The sequence below is a fragment of the Pimephales promelas genome, chromosome 4 (assembly GCF_988280905.1).
Source record: "Pimephales promelas chromosome 4, fPimPro1.hap1.1, whole genome shotgun sequence".
Taxonomy (NCBI): domain Eukaryota; kingdom Metazoa; phylum Chordata; class Actinopteri; order Cypriniformes; family Leuciscidae; genus Pimephales; species Pimephales promelas.
This window is the reverse complement of record NC_142772.1, coordinates 12093572-12113234: the sequence shown is the minus strand read 5'-3', so window position 1 is coordinate 12113234 and position 19663 is coordinate 12093572. Positions and strand designations below refer to the sequence as shown.

General features: G+C 41.9%; 1 protein-coding gene across 2 annotated transcripts in view; it reads right to left on the bottom strand.

Moving 5' to 3' along the window:
* The window catches only part of arhgef15a (Rho guanine nucleotide exchange factor 15a), an 82718-nt gene that overhangs the window by 7865 nt on the left and 55190 nt on the right, over positions 1-19663 (bottom strand). For both annotated transcript variants that reach the window (XM_039662456.2, XM_039662458.2), the window contains one exon: positions 4047-4201. In XM_039662456.2, the coding sequence (XP_039518390.2) occupies positions 4047-4201 (155 nt within the window). The remainder of the gene's footprint in view (positions 1-4046; positions 4202-19663) is intronic.

The following is a 19663-nucleotide window of genomic DNA, read 5'->3' as shown; positions in this document are numbered from 1 at the left end:
ATGCTTTGGTTTGAATGTAGAGATCCTTTTCTTTCCCATATTGCTTGAAACCTGTGGCCTGCTTTATAATGTGGAACATCCTTCATAGGTCCCATTTACACTGCATGGTTTAAGTGACCCAAATCCGATTTTTCCCTCTCATGTGGCACAGATTGGATATGGCCGGTGAATGTGTAAGCAGGAAAACAACGCATGGATTCCGATTGATTCAGGCCTCACCCTAGCCCCTTTTCCACCAAAGCATTTTGAGAGCCGGTTCGGAGCCGGTGCCTGCGCGCGAACCAGTTCTTTGTGTTTCGACAGCCAAAGAACCGGTTCGCGGCCGGGAAAACTGGTTCCAAAGCTGCACCAACTCTTTGCTGGACTAGAACCATTCTTTTAGCACGTCATGTTTACGTTGGGGGCTGGGGCGGGTTTAGATGTGTTCTAAACATCTTTTCTGACCATCGCAAACCCAGGAGAAACTGCAGAAACACGAAAGCGTTTTTATTTATTTATTTTTTTTATTTGAAACATAAGCAAAGAAGAAAACTGTCACGATATAGAACAAATAAATGGAAAGAAAAAAGACACAAGACAGGGGCACATAACTTATCAGAAAAGATTACATATCAAACGAAAAGATTAAAAGACTTACATATTTCAATTGTTTTTCAAAAGTTTTCTTGGTACACGAGTTAGAGATAATCCCAAAGCAATGTACTTGCAAGCGTTTCTAGTGACGTGCACAGTGACGTAACGACGTCGTTCCCTGGGCGCTCTAGTCAGTGGAAAAACAAACAGGTTCTGATCGGGTTCGCAAGTTGAACCAACTCCGAACCAACTTTGAACCAGCACCAGTTCCGAACCAGTTCTTTTTTTTCGGTGGAAAAGGGGTGTCATATGTGGTAATAATTCAGATATTAATCGGATACGTGCAGTTGTGTGTGCCACGCAAGCATACAAATCGGATATTCCCCAGTAATGTGAGTCGTATGTCATTAAAAAAGTGACATCAACTCAGGTGGACAGCATCAACTGAGATCACATGACTTATTATAGGCGCGATGGAAGACAGAGGATACACACAGTGGAGCAATGCGGAGGTTTTATGTCTCTTGAGTGTTTGGGGCGAAGAGCGCAGGCAAAAATCCTGGGTTGTTACAGAAATGAATCCATATTTGAAGATATTTCATGAGATATGGGGAGGCATGGTTTTAAGTGCTCGTGGCTACAGTGCCAACAAGGGCTCTCCTCTTTTTCAGATTCCTTTATTTGTCATTTTCATGGTGTACATAAAAACGAAATTGTGTTTCACACATACACTATTCAGTAATTCAGTGCACAATTTAAATATAAGTATAAGAATAATAGAATACATTAAAAAGAAAAAAGAAAATTAATAAAATAAATAAAAATGAAAATAATAAATAAATATATAGTTCAAATCATGTTCTCTGGTTAAGAAGTCTAATAGCTGAGGGAAAGAAACTGTTTAATAGCCTACTAGTTCTTGCCCTGATACTTCTGTATCTTTTACCAGACTGAAGGAGTATGAACGTGGCACATGAGAAATGAGTAAAGTCCTCAATGATGCGATTTGCTCTGTACACACAACGCTCTCTGTAAATGTCCTGAATATGTGGCAGTGACACACCAATGATTTTTTCAGCAGTTCTCACAATCCTGTTAAGCTTATATCTCTCCTCTGCCGTACTGTTCCCAAACCAGCAAGAGATACAGTATGTGAGAATGCTCTCGATGGTGCCTCTATAAAACATGGTCAAGGCTGGAATAGGGAGATCTACCTTCTTCAGTCTTCGAAGAGAATGAAGGACTCGCTGTTGGGCCCTCTTGATTATAGCTGTTGTGTTGTCACTGGAGGTCAGCTCATTTGTCAGATGGACCCCCAGGAACTTGACGCTGTTTACTATATCCACCTCAGAACCGTTAATGGTCAGAGGGAGATGGTGCCGACGACTAGTCCTCCTGAAGTCGACAACCATCTCCTTAGTTTTTTTAGTGTTAAGGACAAGGTTGTGTGTTTTACACCATACTGTCAGCTGTTCCACTTCCTCTCTGTAAGCCGATTCATCATTGTCAGTGATGAGGCCAACAACTGTGGTGTCATCAGCGAACTTTAAAATATGATTGGTGGTAAAACTTGCAGAACAGTCATGTGTCAACAAAGTAAACAGTAAAGGGCTAAGTACACACCCTTGTGGTGTACCCATGCTCACTGTGGTTGTCTTAGATATTCTTTTACCTATTCTGACGGTCTGCCGCCTCTCCGTCAAAAAGTCCAAAATCCATCTACACATGCCATGATCCACTCCCAGCACTATCAGCTTTTCAATCAGTTGTTGTGGCACAATTGTATTAAAAGCAGAGCTAAAATCAATAAATAAAATTCTTGCAGAAGTGTTCCTGTTTTCCAGATGTGTCAGACTGAGATGGAGCAGGATAGATAGAGCATCCTCCGTTGATCGGTTTGCTCTATATGCGAATTGCAATGGGTCCAAACTGGTAGGGAGACATGATTTGATGTGGTTCATGACAAGCCGCTCGAAGCATTTCATGACTATTGGGGTCAGGGCCACAGGACGATATCATTCATGGTGGCAAATTTGACGTCTTAGGCAGAGGTATTATAGTTGCACTTTTGAAACAGATGGGCACTCTGGGTTGGCTGAGGGAGATGTTAAATATGTCTGTAAAGACATCCTTCAGCTGTTCGGCACAATTCTTCAACACACAACCTGGGATGTGATCTGGACCAGCCGCCTTTCTATGGTTGATTTTAGAGAAAACCCTCTTCACGCTGTCTGACGTCAGCTGGAATGCCTGGTTGATGGAAGGCAGAATCTGCCTTTGTGCTAATTTATCATCTGTAATCTCGAACCGAGAGAAAAAGTTGTTAAGATTATCTGGTAGAGAGGGATCATTTTCTGTTGTTTGGACAGTAGGCTTATAGCCTATAGCTGTCCGAAATCCCTGCCACAACCGCCTTGTGTCCCTGGTGTCATTGAAATTACTTGACAACTTTCTTCCATACTCTCTTTTTGCCTCTCGAATTGCTCTCTTTAGATCATTTCTTGCTAAATTGTACGCTTCAGTGTCACCAGATCTAAATGCAGCATCCCGAAGCCTTAGCAATGATCGAACCTTTTCTGATCCTCCTCGATTGATGACTTTTCAAACATCGGATTTGGGCATCAAAACATCCAGTACAAATGCACCCTTTAGTAGTTTTCCTTTAATTGGGCTCACCTTGCAAACTAATTATCACAGGTGTCTGAGATTGATTTCAGTGATCCAAAGAGGAACAACAGGTCCTCGACATAATAGAGCAGCTGTGTTTGCAAATGCAAACAGACGAAAAGGGTTTGCACCAACATAAATGTGACTGAATGCATCCATGATCACCAAAGCCAAATGAAAATGAATACATAGGTCGCTCTTTTGACGCAGGTGTAAGTTCTGTCGCATACTGTGATGTCGGCTGCTCAAAACTCAGTTTTTCTGTTTGCATGCAAACATGCAAACAAAGTTTTCCAAAATGAGAGTTTTTAGAAAGAATCCTTTTCAGAGGCGAATTCTCCATTTGCGTGTAAACGAAGGGCACCAACGAATGGAAATGTTTTTCAAAATAACCATGTAAACGGGGCCTAAGTCTTTGATTAGCTGGTTCATGTAGGTTTTATTGGGGTTGGAGCTAAGCTCTGCAGGACAGTGGCCTGCCAAGAGCAGGATTGGATACCCTATAGACCAGGGGTTCTCAACACTGACCCTCAAGGTCCACTTTCCTAGAAAGTTTAGCTCCAATCTTGATCAAACTCACCTGTCAGCTAGCTTACTAATGCTGAAGACCTTGATTAGCTTCTTCTGGTGCTTAGCCTATTCAGTTGCATACTCATGACACATAGCAACACAGATAAAATAATTCTTAATACATTGAATCTTTTATTGAAAGTAGTCTTCTTTTACCTGTTGAGATGTGGCTTCTCAAGCAATTGTGTAAAAGGAACTTTACATTTTAAAAATATTTTAAAAGTTTTTTGTAATACCTTTTTTTAGTGGTGAGAATGAGAAGGTCATTGAAGAGGAACATGTATACAGGAGTACATTTGTTGCGGATGCTGAAGAGAGACCCTCTTTTGCTTAGCTCTTGTAGTTCCCCCTGTTTTTCTAAACAGCGTGTTTTAGAAACAAGTGGAATGGCCTGTAGAAGTCAAGAAACACAAATTATTATTGTAAATTTTATCGGTTAAATCCAGCAAATAAATATATTATTTTGGCATATTAAAATAATACATGTCTGCCTTTTATATGTTAGTACAAGAAAATGGTAACTTTCAGAAATTTCTAACAATATGGTAGCTGAAGTTTTATTTGACCTATTCGAACTCGTTCATCAAAATGAACAAATCTTTTTTCGAGTCATTTCGTTCATTTTGTTCATTGAATAAAAGAAATGACTTGAAAAAAATATTCATTCATTTTGATGAACGAGTTCGAACAGGAGAGTCACGAACGTGCATCACAGAACAGAGCAAGGCGAGCATTTGTACCAATAAAACTTAAACTTTTTTATTTATTTTTGAAATGACCAATCGTTTCGCTAGAAAAGACCCTTATTCATTGTCTGGTAGCGTTTAAAGCCCTTTGAAGCTGCACTGAAACTGTCATTTGGACCTTGAAACTGTTGGAGTCCATTGAAGTCCATTATATGGAGAAAAATCCTGTAATGTTTTCATCAAAAACCTTAATTTCTTTTCGACTGAAGAAAGAAAGACATGGACATCTTGGATGACATGGGGGTGAGTAAATTATCAGCAAAGTTTTTTTTAGAAAAGTGAACAAATCCTTTAACAGTTCCATTTATGATATAAAGTAATAAATGTATAAAATTATAAATTCATATAAATTATTGCGCTTAACACTCTCCTTGAGAGGCTTACTGTGACTGCTGTACATGTCCAGATGAGATTGCATCTGTAGGATCAGTATGTGTCTGCTTAGGTGCATTTTGTGTCAAGGTGGGGTGACCTGTCCCTGTGTATGTGCACTTATTCCATCGAAATCCATAAGATCCCTGCATTCAGGTTCCTCTGTGCATTCTTGTGTTGCTGAAGGAGTGTGCTCCTGAAGGCAACAACGATTTCTCCTGATCAGCTTTCCTTCTGTCGATTCTGTAATGTTTACGATTTATAACATGTGACTTATTTTATATTATTTCCACATGTGATGTGTTTTAGTTTGGAAGCAGACATTGTTTATCAAGTCCACAAGGGGGCGTTGGAGTTTCATAGTTGAGTTGAGACTGCGGAAGCAGTGGTGGGATTCCGTTAAATGTGTTGACAAAGAAATTAAAAAAAATTGTAACGGAGATTGAGAAGTTCACTAAAAAGTCTGAATACTACTTTGCTGTGTCAGAGTATTATTCAGAAACTTTACAGTTTCTACTACATAAGACCTTGTTGTGGAAAAAGAACCTTGAATGGTCCACTGGTTGGTCCAGGCTTTTTGTTTGTCCAATCTGAATCCTTAACGCAGGTAAGTTTCTTTCTTTATTTCTGTGATTGTTATAGAATTCTTGTTTACCTTCTGCTAGAGTATCAGTATTTCTGACTTCTGGCCAGGCAGGTTTCAGGTTCTCTTCCAGTTCACGGACAGCGTCTCCTTAACGCAGGTAAGTTTCTTTCTTTATTTCTGTGATTGTTATAGAATTCTTGTTTACCTTCTGCTAGAGTATCAGTATTTCTGACTTCTGGCCAGGCAGGTTTCAGGTTCTCTTCCAGTGAAGTAAGTGTGTTTCTAATTTTCATCCTTCATCCCATGAGTAGTTCTGCTGTGCTTGAACCCTTTGGAGACTGATGGGGTGGCGCTGTAAGACATGAGAGCCAGCAAAGAGAGTCTTTTAGCCTCAGAATGATCTTGGCAATCTGTACGGCCCTTTCCTCATGGACATTGCTCGATGGGAAGTGGGGACTTGAAGTAAAATGAACAAACTCAGCTTGCATGAGATCCTGGAACGGGCAAAGGTGGCAATGAGTTTTTTCAATCACTTGGCTGATAGAGGGAGGAGGAAGTGACAGGATCTGGACCAGGTAATTACCAAGTAATGGCATTTATTGTGTTCACACAGGCTAATGGCCATTTTCTCCCAGGTCCTACTGGGTAATTCACTTGGACAATGGTTCCTTTCATTGTGCTGCCCTTGTTTCGTCTCAGTATGAGCCCTCCTGCAAATTCGGTTAAATGTCCTCTGAGATGTTAGGCCACCAAACTGTCTGATTAGCCCTTTTAAGACACCTATGTAGGCCTTAAAGAACAGGATGGGTTCTATCGATGATTTCCTTCCTCATACAGGTAAGAACATGTATAATCTGCATAATCTGGCCAGCCATTTCCAAACTACCAGAGCATTGACTGCAGCTGGCTGTAAGATTCAGTCACGTCCAAGTGATCTGAGGCCGCGGGCACTTCGGTCTGTGCAAGCCCTGGAAAGCACCGGAAGTGATCTCTCTCACGGTTGCGAAAAAAATTTAATGCTGTCTGTTGATGTATTGAAATCGTCTTCCATTGCGATTTCCTGTATATCTAAATATGTTTAGATTTTCACAGTGAAAGGTAACACTTCCGAAATCTCTGTGTAAACAATGAGTGAAGTACATGCGCGAGATATCATTTCTGGCGCTTGTGCAGACCAAAGTGTCCACACCCTCAGATCACTTGGACGTGGCTGTGGTTACATGAGGTAAAAACAATATGTTCACTTTCTCACACAAACCACTCGTTTCGTGTCTTAGGCCATCAATGTGTACTTACATTTATGAGTCATTAAATCATGTTTAATTTGGACTTCTCTGTGTATGCTCTTTGAGGTGGACCCCATATTATATGACTGACAGACAAGAACGGTTTGAAAATTGAAAATACTGTGGAAATAAAGACACCTGCATCTTGGATGCCCTTGAGCTAAGCTAAAACATATCAAAAATTACATTTCAAAGTGAACTATCCCTTTAAGAGGGATTTAATAAACTCCACTAGCTGAGTCCAATGAGCCAAATATCTTGGCAACAGAGAGATAACCTCTGTTGTGGAAAGAACAAATTTCTCCCTCATTACTGCCTTATTTAGCTTTCTCAAATCAACACAGATGCAAACATCTTCATTGGGCCTTGAGCACTGGAACTATGGCTGCACACTGGTTTGGTTACTTAGCCATATGGAGAAAGAAGGCATCATTGACAGAGTTCAGCTTTCACCTTGGGCAGAAGAGAAGGAGGTAGATGACTTGATTCACTGCATAGGGTTTAGCTCCTTTATTTAAGACAATTTCCACTAGTTCTGTTTTCAGCTTGCTTCCCTGATGTGAAACATCTTTTATTTTATTTATTTGCATTTATAGTGTCAAAGTTGGTGTGACCAGGTGTTCTCCTCCCATGTTGTTTATTTTAGTTAACTAGTGCTCGCCGCCTACAAATTTTCTTTAAAGGGGGGGTTGACTGCTTTTTTTCTTTGCATGATTGTATTTATGGGGAGCAATATAACATGTATTCGTGTTTTTTCTTTTTTTAAAAGTCTTATTTTTCATAAACTTCACCTTTATTGTCAGCCACGCTCTCCTCTGTCCCCTGAACGAGCTGTTCACTTCCTGATTCTATGAAAACACTCCCTCAGAAACACGTAGTGGGCTCAGATTGGTTAGTTTTCCCCGGTGTGTTGTGATTGGCTAAACTGTCGCTCACGTTGTCCGGAAGGTTTACACCCATTACCTTTACAGGCGAAACGTGCGTGTCATGAGCTTCGGTCCAGATGTAAATATATGTCGAACTGCAGTATCAGTTTCAGGCATAATCAGACCGAGAAAGCCGCGATGAAGAGAGTCAAGCAGAACCTCACCACATACTACAGCTCTTACTAAATGTTTATGAATGATAATTTGCTAAATTTTTTAACTTTATACACGTTTATTTTACACAATAGCATCTGACTGGCAACAATAGCAACTGACTGGCTACTAATGTTATACTCAAACAGCGTTGGCATGTTTAAGTTCTTGATCAAATCGAAAATAACGTCATAAAGCATATATCCATGAAAAATACGTTTAAAACATTAGTACTTATAGAAAATTCAGGTCCATAATGTTTGTACGCGTTTGTCGTAGACACAAAATAGCATAGGCTAACTAGTAGTGGCTATAAAGCCAGTGCTGGCATTTGAAAAAAATAAAACACAAGGCTAAAGTCGGAACTGCTTCATGTTTTAGTAAAAGTTTCTTGTTGAATCCGGTGTGGAACTCGTGGAGATTCTGGAAGCTGTCTTCCGTAAAATGCGCAGCACAGAGAGCTAGATTACGATCGCCATTTTCAGGAACATAATCAAACATAAATTGTATCCATTGTTGAGGAAGTATAGCGTCCATGGGAAGCCCGAACACAGAAGACCTGACAGCTGCGTGAACAACATACTCGACGAGTTGACGTGCCTCATAAATATTCGCATGCCATTTTCTGCATATTCTGAGGGAGGGGTTGATGCAAATGTGTGGGTTAGTGATGTACCATAACCCAGCTGTAGTCCCAATCGAGTCATTTTTGTAGGCAATATACTTCCTGATTTTTAAACTTACACTGAACTTTCATCACTGCAACTTTGCAGATACTGTTCATGCACCAACAGCAACATTACACACTATTTAAAATGAAAAAAGTGAAATTGCAGTCAACCCCCCCTTTAATCAATGACGTATCATTTTGATCTGCTATAAATAGCCTATCTCTACTCTTGTTGACACACATAATTTCCGACTGACCCGGGGGTTCTCCTTTGCGTGGTGACTGCAGCTGTATGCCAGTTTTTCCCGCTTTTGAAACGACACTCTTTCTTCTGGTAAGCTGTTACCTCAGTAAGCGGTTGAAACTGCTGAGGAGTTTGAGCTCATTCTTCTTCCTTGCCTGTTGCCAGAATTTAATACGAGGAATCGCCGTTGTCCATACCACCTACTGTTTTGTGTGTTATTTAGCTAATATGCATGGTTTATTATATGTTAGCTGAATGACTGTTATTACTTTGTTTTCTTTGTTTTGAAATGATTTGCTGCGAAAATTCTAGTGTTTGTTGATTTATCATTATCTGGGTTTCTGTTGATTTATAACCCAATTGTGATTTTTCTGATTCTCTTTGTGTTAGCTGAATGACTGCTATTACTTCGTTTTCTTTGTTTTGAAATTATTTGCTGTGAGAATTCTAGTGTTTGTTGATTTATCATTATCTGGTTTTCTGTTGATTTATAACCCAATTGTGATTCTTCTGATTCTCTTTGTGTGTGTGTGTGTGTGTGTGTGTGTGTGTGTGAGAGAGAGAGAGTTAATTGCATTTTTTGCTAGGGCTGCAGCCAGGAATCCTCCTCAGTTTTCTACGCGTGTTGGTGGTGGTTTGAAAACTGTGCGTGTTGGTGGTGGTTTGTGTGCAGTAAGGCGCATGGACTTTGTCTGAAACTTACAATTTGTAGCAAGTTCATACAGTGAGTGAATATATGTCTCTGCTTTCTCCCCCGGTAGCTGGTGTAATGTTCCAATAAAGCAACTGAGTTTCTCAAAGTCTGAGCTTTATTAACAACAAGCTTTTGACCGTAACTTACATGCAAACATGCAATGTGACTACTCTAGATAACTGCAGACTAGCATTCTCCTTTGGTTGTCTGCAACTTGAATCTTAACATAAACTCGGTTGCCACATAATGGAGTAAAGACACATTAACTATAACAACGATATAAACGTTGTTTACTTAACAAATGTAACATTGAACTTTGAAATTACAATAGTCAGAAACAACATTTGTTTTCTTTTTTTTTTCTCAAAGTCTTTCTTAATCTTGCAAAGTCCTTGAAGTCGGAGTTGTGATAATTCGTCCAGACATTGTTTGCACTCTTTTTGGTGAACTAACTGTAATGTGACTGTAATCAGACTCAGGTAGATCAGTTCCTGTTTGTTCATACTGAACTGTGCTGTCTGGGACGTTATTCGGCGCAGTTACAAGTTGATTTTGACCATGAACTTAATTTTTACTCTGAAAATTTTTACTCTCACTCGTTGAGAGGTTGAATGACCTCTGAGAGATGAGGAACATACCTGCCCAGGTAATGAATCATTCCTAGCATTCTCCGTAGGTCTGAGATGTTCTTTGGCTTTTCAAGGTGAGTGATAGCTTCGATTTTTGCTGTGTCTGGGCGAATGCCCTCTTTGTACCTACATGTCCCAGGTCCTACATGTCCTCAGGTACCTACATGTCCCAGGTACCTGAGTTGACTCTGACAAAACAGGCACTTTTCCGTGTTTAGTGTGAGACCAGCCCGGTCAATGGCTTCCAGAGCCTTCTGCAGTCGCTGCTTGTGTTCCTCTGGAGTGTTGCTAAATTCTAAAATATCGTCCATAAAGACTGCAACTCCTTCAAGGTCTTTGAGGATTACCGACATTTGCCATTGGAAGATTTTGGGTGCGCTGGTGATACCGAACGGTAGCCTGCGGAAAAATATCTTCCAAAAGGAGTAATGAACGTTGTCACAGTTTAGCACAGTCCATATCCAGTGGAAGCAGCCAGAAGTGACTACTACTACTTATTTTCCCTGTCTTCTTTGGAATGGCCACCATAGGGGCCAGTGGCGCAAAAAGTGGGTATGCGCTAAATGCGGCGCATAGGGGCGCAGCACAATGGGGGGCGCCAAAGCGATGGTTAAAAAAAAAAAAATTCTATGTGTAGCTGCCGTTGTGCGTTTCTAAATAATTTCTGCATTCCTTCAATGTTATATAAAAGTTTAGAGGACTAACAGCCAGGCTAGAGTAGGCGCCCTCATGGAGAAGGGGGGCGGGTAATATCGCGAGCGGGCGGGGGCGCCGTGAGCGCTGAGCGAGCAGGTACGAGTAGTGAGTTGTCGTCGAAAAAGATGGATAAAACAAAATGCTGTGGGGCTAAAAATAGAAAAAGAAAGAGAGAAAAGGAGATGGCATGTCAATTGATGCGACAGCAGCTAAATAACTGCTTGCATTGTAGGATTTAAAATGTGACATCCAGGCATGGCCATCGGGACTACCGGGAGATTCCCGCTGGGCCGACGTGCTTTTCAGCCAATACATTTCATCCTTTTTTAATTTATTTGTCTTAACGGCCCACAAAACTCATACGGCGGCCCATTTGTTTGTTGTTTGTTTTTGTTTTGTTTTTTGCTTAATTGGCGGCGCTGTGCTAGTGTAATGCATTGGTAAAAAAAAGTCAGCTTTAGTTTTTTTTTTTTTTTCTGACACACTGGCCCATGAAATATGTCATTATGCGCTTATTTTTTTCAAGTATAGAAATTAGTGCAAAACTAATTATGAAAGTTTCCTTTATTTTTCTGTGCATTTGTTTTACAATAGCCTTTATCTATTACTATCATGGGATTAATATTATAACTATTATTATGTAGGCCTAGTAGTGTAATGTAGACAGACACTAACTAAGGGGTTAAAATTTTTCTCTGTTTAATTTGCACCCTGAATATGGGTTGGAGCTTTTAATTTTGAACTCTCAAAGTGCACCAGACTGCTGAATTTAACATTACAGAACACAAAATTTTCTTACGGGGGAGCATGCCCCCGAACCCCCCTAGAGAAACAGAGGTTCACCTACCACAGTTTTACCTAAAATCCTGTTAGAAACACTGGTATTGCTGTTCCAATGGAGCTTATAGTTTTCTTAGGGGGGGTTCATCAAGGTGGAGTAGCTATAGTATAATTGTTTTAATAAACAACAATTTTGCACTTTTTGCACAGAATTTTTTTTTTCTGTTAGCTCTCATTTCTTCCTACTCACTTATTACACAGCACACTTACATTACATTTATTTTTCCTTTTTTTTTGGGGGGGGGGGGGGGGGTGGGGGGCGCTAAAATTGTTGCTGCATACCCCTCTGAAACTGGGTAGTGGGGCGCACCACTCAGTAGGCTCAGTGATCTTGTGAATGTAGATTGTACCATTCTCTCTAGCTCCGCCTTGACTTCTGGAAGCAATGGTACGGACACCATCTTGCAGCGTGCACACTGTATGGTACAGCATCCTCTTTCAGGCAGATTTTAATGGGTTTTGTCTTCACTAATCCTCGTGTGGAATCGTGCACGCTCGTAAAATAACATTAACTTTCACTCCAGTACAAAGTAGTCATCAAGCTTCCCGATCACAGTCTCAAAGCTGTCTGGGGGTTTCTGAGTTTCTCAAAGTCTGAGCTTTATCAACATCAAGCTTTTGACCGTAAATGAAAGCTTTAGCATAAGTTCTGCCAGGAAGACTTACCGCATCACTTGTTACCTTCAGGTTATCCAATCACGTTCTTATTCTTGTCAAATAAAAGATCGGTACTTACACATGTTTGAGTTTGCAGATGCCGACGCGACAAAAAGTAGATGCTGCATTTATTCATGCTCTCGTTTAGTCGCCAGGCAACATGTTTCAGGATATTGCTTACAATTTTCGAGATTCGACGATGTCCCGCCCTATTTCCTACTGCACCTTGAGGTTCCCGCGCTTAGTTTTTGCATCTCCCCGTAGACACAGCGGTCTTCGGAGAGTTTTGATCAGCTAAGGCCGAGAAGTTCTGGCTGTCTTTAGGCTAAAGCACTCAGGAACCGCGCTGTCTGCACAGGTGCCATTATCCCGCAAATCACCGATCCACCGACATGAATCAACAACTCTGCAAATCACGAGACGATCTAGCTCTCACTGGTTTCAAGTTCAAACTCCACTTCCAAGGCTTTCAATTCGTTTTGGTAGGCACCGCACCTCCACCAACCACTGTTAATGTGTTCCCTCTACCTGATTAAAATTCATTCAGGTAAGTATTTCTCCATGGCTTCCTATACGGCTGAGTTGAAATCATGGTTAAAATTGGCGTCCACAATGTCGATGACGTGACGCTATCTGATCTTTACGGCAGATCTGCAGACGGGCCGGATAGCTCGCCTTAATGCTATACCAAGTGTAAGCAAAGTTTTGCGTTTCCGTCAGTCCGATATTCCACATTTAAGTTGTGATCTAATAATATCAGTGTTGTCAATACCACGCTCTCATTTGCAGTTTGCAAATACCCACTAACATCTGTGTAACTGATTAAAAAATCAAGCATGTTTTTGAGTTCTAAAGAGCTCTATACTTATGCAATATCACAGTGTCGCGCTCGTCATCACATCTGCTTACTCAAAGTTTGGTTGCGTGTGTTTATAAAACAAATAAAAAAATAAAAAAATAAATAAATAAACCTGAGCTAAAGAGAGCAAGTTTATCATTTGGCTGTTATGCTTATATTGCAGTGGACATATCTACAATGGCAGCAAGTTACATATTAATTGTGTAATAGTAAATTCACAAACAACTATTTTCACCATATTAGTCTATAGCCTACTTTAAATTCAAATAAGTCATTTAATATTTAAATGACTTGGATCTACAACATTGGAATTGTGTACAATCGCCGTAATACTCAACCTTTCTGTTGGCTACTTAATCCACTGAAATGTGTGATCGGAATAATAATTAATGTGAGGGGTGTTTTCACATTAATTTACAGAGATGCAGACTAAAGGATCAAGGCAGCTGTGTGTCTCTGGTTAAAGCCATATAAAACTGTTAACTCAGTAGAACTAATAGTCATATTACCGTAGTATTATTTATGAGAAGTAATCAGTGAAGAAGGCTCCAGTGACATTGTCTTCGCTCAACTGTATGATTTACATTTCATGTATCATTCTATTCAAGAGTCTCAACTGGTTGTGGCCAGCGATCTCCCAGCCATGAATAGGGCTATTTATGCAAGAGCAACTCGGGAGCCATGGCAGTCATATGCTTCACACCTGAGAAAAGGATTCCACAATCAAGAGACAACAGATCAAGTATCACTTAGATTCTCTTTTCACGTTCTGATCATGGCTGGCTGTTCCTTCCTCGTATACAATTATGGAAATTGTAATTTAATATTTCTTCCATTCATAGTTTGCTTACAGGCATCCAAATTCATGCAAGTATTTTAATCCTAAATTTTTCAATTCTGTTCACTGTACCTTCTCTTTGTTGCTTAAGGCATAGCAAACTATGACTTATAACAGTGATCGAAGTTTCAACAGCACGTTTGCAGCTTCGATTAACTATCACCGCAAGTTTAAAACGTTTTAGTTCAATCAGAATCGCACCAGATGGAGTCTCAAGAAGTGTCAACATATAGTCAACATTCCATCGATGAAATATGTAGTTCATGCATTGCTATTATGATTAGGTTATTCTGTCTCAACATCTATATTGTAAATCATGTCCTGTTGGCAGGATTCATGTAAATTTAGTTTGTGATGCACTAACCTGGAGAGATGTCACTAGCTCCTCCCAGTGCTGTTATAATCTTTAAAAGAATTCTCAAATGAATTTCTCTCACTCTTTAAACTTTGAGTGTTTAACCTTGCAGTTGTTGGTTATGCTTGAACGGCAGCATTACACTCCAGTCAGAAGCAAAATCCATTTAACCCCTTCGATTACGTCTGTCTGCAATGGTCTCTTTTTCTAGTGATAATCATATCGTAGCTGTCTGTCACAGCGTTCATGGATCATACATTCAGGGGATTCACTCCAGGGGCCCTATTTTAACGATCTGAAACGCAAGTGTCAAAGCGCATGGTGCAAGTAACTTTGTGGGCAGGTCCCGGCGCTGTTGCTATTTTCCCGGCGGGATAAATACCTCTTGCGCCTGGCGCAAATCTAAAAGAGGTTGGTCTGAAGTAGGTTCATTATTCATAGGTGTGGTTTGGGCGTAACGTGAAATAAACCAATCAGAGCGCCATCCAAAATACCCTTTAAGATCAGGTGCGCATGTTGCATGATGGATTGTTATAACGGCGGGTTTACCAGGCAATGACCAATTGTCTTCTGGAAGTGTAAAATAGCACCAGGGAATGTTTGCGCCGAAACATGCCTCCTTTTTGCGCCGATCCGCCCAGGGAGTGCAAGTGCGTCTGTGGAGGGGAAAATCCCGCTTTGCGTGCGTGCAAAATAGGAATGAGACATGCGTTTGTGTATAAGTCATTTGCGCCGGGTGCAAGATAGGGCCTCAGGAGTTAAATACTCAGATTTTCCCCATGGTCTCTCTAATTACGTTTATCCCTTATTTCCTTCCTCTTTTTCTTAAGAACTAAGAATGACTATAAAGGCTCGGCATCACATTATCAATTTATAAATTTGCAAATTCTGTCCCTTCTCATCTATGGTCAAATTTCGATTTATCATAACTAACGGAGCACTACTCTCTAAACCTGGTTCAGGACTCGTCAGTTCTGAAGTCTATCCTCCTCCCTGTGTACTGGCATTCCTAAAGGACTGGGGCTGCCATGACAGCAGCCGAACGTGGTAGCCCAGCAAGCTCTTCAGTGATAATTAGGTAAATTCTATACAATTACTGGTGGTGGTATCAGGCAATGGCCTCGTCTCTATGTGGCGCAGTAGCCATATAGTTATTCATATATAAGCCATATATTTATTCATATATAATAAAAAAAAAAAAAGGATACGGCCTATCATGGCTATATCCGCGTGGTCTACGGAGACCTGTCTATGTCTGGCCATCGTGGCTATCTGTGTGGTCTAACGAGACCGGTATGTGTCTGGCTTTCGTGGCTGTATCTATGGTCTACCGAGACCCATCTATGTCTGGCTATCATGGATGTATCTGGTATATCAAGTCCAGTCTATGTCTGGCTATCGTGGCTGTATCTGTGGTCTATGGAGACCTGTCTACGTCTGGCTATCATGGCCGTATCTGGTATATCAAGTCCAGTCTACGTCTGGCTATCGTGGCTGTATCTGTGGTCTTTCAATACCTGTCTATCATGGCCATATATGTGTGGTCTAACGAGACCTGTCTATGTCTGGCCTATTGTGGCTGTATCTGTGGTCCATCGAGACCTGTTTATAATCTGTGTGGTCTAACGAGACCTGTCTATGTCTGGCCTATTGTGGCTGTATCTGTGGTCAATCGAGACCGGTCTATACATGTATCTGTGGTCTATCGAGATTTCTCTATGTCTGGCCTATTGTGGCTGTATCTGTGTGGTCTAACGAGACCTGTTTATGTCTGGCCTACATGCCATATGCATGCATAAGTTCCGCATTTCAGCTTCCGGTTGGGAAGATTAAAGCGGAGGAAAACCAAGGAAAACGGGAGAGTCTTAAATTACTGTCCTCCCGTCTTTGAAACGAAACTTTCATACGTTTAAATGTAATTTTATATATAGTTATGTTTATTTAATACAATTTTAAAAAGAAGCATAAACACAACGAGGGGCGTCTGTTTTGTCTATTTTTGTGACAAATGTTTCTTTTGTAAACCATGGAGTATAAAATTCAATATAAATTCTCGGTATTGCATTGGACTCTTCGATCGGCGGAAGTTATCAAGCATCTTTAAACCTTCACCGGCAATACCGCCGTGCATAGAGCCCACTGTGGCTGTATCTGTGGTCTATCAAGACTTCTCTATGTCTGGACAATCGTTGCTGTATCTGTGGTCTTTCGAGACCTGTCTATGTCTGGCTATAATGGCTATATCTGTTGTCTAACGAAACCGTCTATGTCTGGCCTATTGTGGCTGTATCTGTGGTCTATTGAGACCTGTTTATACCTGTCTCTGTGGTCAATCGAGACCGGTTTATGTCTGACCATCATGGCTATATCTGTGTGGTCTATCGAGACATGTCTATGTCTGGCCTATTGTGGCTATATCTGGCCTATCGTGGCTGTATCCGTGTTTTTTCAAGACCTGTCTATGCCCGGCCATCGTGGCTATATCTGTGGTCTATCGAGAGCTGTCTATGTCTGGCCATCGTGGCTATATCTGTGGTCCATCGAGACTATGTCTGGCCTATCGTGGCTGTATCTGTGGTCCATCAAGACCTGTCTATGTCTGGCCTATCGTGGCTGTATTTGTGGTCTTCAAGACCTGTCTATGTCTGGCCATCGTGGCTATATCTGTGATCTATCGAGACCTGTGCATGTCTTGCCATCGTGGCTATATCTGTGGTCCATCAAGACCTGTCTATGTCTGGCCTATCGTGGCCGTATCTGTGTTCTGTCAAGACCTGTCTGTGTCTGGCCATCATGGCTATATCTGTGTGGTCTAAGGGACTGTTCGTTATTTATTTAAGGGGCCACCGGAGGAGATTTGAGATCTGTAGTCAAAAAAGACTTGACCCTTCCCTCGCCAGCAATATTTTTTTCTATGACCCTCCAAAATGATTGTGAAAAAAGGCATGACCCTCCCCGATAATTTATTGATTACTTCTGTACTGGTTTGCGCTTGGCAAAGATGTTCAGAATCAGAGAGCCATGATACACGACTAAACTCCTGCTTTCTCATCTTACTAGGGCTGTAACGATAGACCAAACCTACAATTCGTTTCGTATCACGAGTTTTGATTTGAATTTTTTTTTTTTTAAATCATGTTTTCGGTGCTGATGCAGTGGTGACGTTTGTAACGTGCAATTTTGTGCTTAAGTTGAAAGGCATTTTGTGCATAGTAAAACATATCTGCAACATTTATCAAGTACACTGATAATTGTGCTTGCATTTATTAATAATTATGATACTAAAATCATAATAAAGTAGTATGCTTCCCTTTCAATAGTCCAAATTAACGGCCTTTTTCGTCTTTCTTCTGTCGATTTCATCAGCTCCTGATTGATCAAAATTCAGATAGATCGACAAACCGGCTCATTCAACCGCACAGCGCACACACTTCACGAATTCAAGCTTACAGCTCAGATTTACTCACCAACACTGTTCTGGAAACGCAATAAGAATGGAAACTAAAATATGGTGGCACATATCAGCTGCAGTTCGGGCGCCTCAGTCCCAATACACTCGACATAGGCCTACATTCACATTTATGTTAATGCAGCAGTAGAGTTACACACACAGGACAATGCACTTATTCACAATAACAAACGTTCATTATTTGCTCGTGCTTTAAAGCTTTGCCGGGTAAACATTTATTTGCCGTTCTTTTCTAATGCACTTTTTCTGAGCGCGTACTGAAACGCGCGCAGACTGTCAAACAGCGCCACTGCGCCACTCGGATTTTTGTTGGGTCAGACCCATCTGACAGCGATGGCCCGGGGGCCGAGACCGAGAGAGCTACATGGAAAAAATATGCACCAAACAAGCCACTTGAAATTTACCTGTTTTGATCAATAGAAACGTTGGATGACCCTCCCCTATAGACTAAAAAAAGTTGGATGACCCTCCCCTCATCAAAGAATAAAAAGACATGACCCTCCCCTATTTTCCTCCGGTGGACCTTTCCATAAATACCGCACGGTCCCTAACGAGACCGGTCTATGTCTGGCCTATCGTGGCTATGTCTGGCCTATCGTGGCTATGTCTGGTCTATCGTGGTTGTATCTGTGGTCCATCGAGACCTGTCCATGTCTTGCCTATTGTGGCCGTATCTGTGGTCTATCAAGACCTGTCTGTGTCTGGCCATCATGCCTATATCTGTGTGGTCTATCGAGACCTGTCTATGTCTGGCCTATCGTGGCTATGTCTGGCCTATCGTGGCTGTGTCTGCGGTCTATCGAGACCTGTCTATGTCTGGCCTATCGTGGCTGTATCTGTGGTCTATCGGACCTGTCTATGTCTGGCCTATCGTGGATGTATCTGTGGTCTTTCGAGACCTGTCTATGTCTGGCCTATTGTGGCTTCATCTGTGGTCTATTGAGACCTGTCTATGTCTTGCCATCATGGCTATATCTTTGTGGTCTAACGAGACCAGTATGTGTCTGGCTTTCGTGGCTGTATCTATAGTCTATTGTGGGGTTCGCCGGTCCTGGTCCTGGGGGGGCACTGTCCCTGCGGAGTTTGGCTGCATCCTGATCAAACACACCCGAGCAAGCTAATCAAGGACTTCAGGATCAGTAGAAACTCACAGGTAGGTGTGTTTTGATCGGGGTTGGAGCTGGGCTCTGGTGGCCCTCCGAGGCCGAGATTAGTGAACTGAGGTCTATCGAGTCCAGTCTATGTCTGACCTATTGTGGCGTATCCGTGTTCTATCAAGACTTTTTTTATGTTTGGCTATCATGGCTGTATCTGTGCAGTCTATCAAGATCTGTCTATGCCTGTATCCGTGGTCTATCGAGACCCGCCTGTGTCAAAAGTGTCTGACCACACGCGTGGACATCACCTAAATCAGGGAGCATGCGGTCACCTTCGGCGACGGTATGCAGCTCAAGGATGAGCTCTGAATCAGCCCTACCCAGTTCTTCAGGGAGTGGTCAGGCCCACACCTTCCCCCGGTGGAGGGCTGGGGGAGAATCTTTTCTCAAAGAGCTGCATTCCATCTCCGAGCACACAGAGCAAGGTGAAAGTGCGCAACGGCCCCGTGCCTCGCCACTCTCATTCTCCTCTGTCTCTGAGGGTGTGGATGGGAGGTGTGCCGTCCCTGGACCACGCCGCTCCCATCCCCCTCTATCACGAGCCCCCGGCAGAGCAGACCCCCGTGGAACGCTGGTCCTTCCCTGGTCTCCTCTGTCGGGGCGCGGAGCTCGACTGTGCACCCGCGGGGAGGTAGCACCTCCGCGTCTGCTGGTCTCTCCGCCCCGCTGCCCCTCC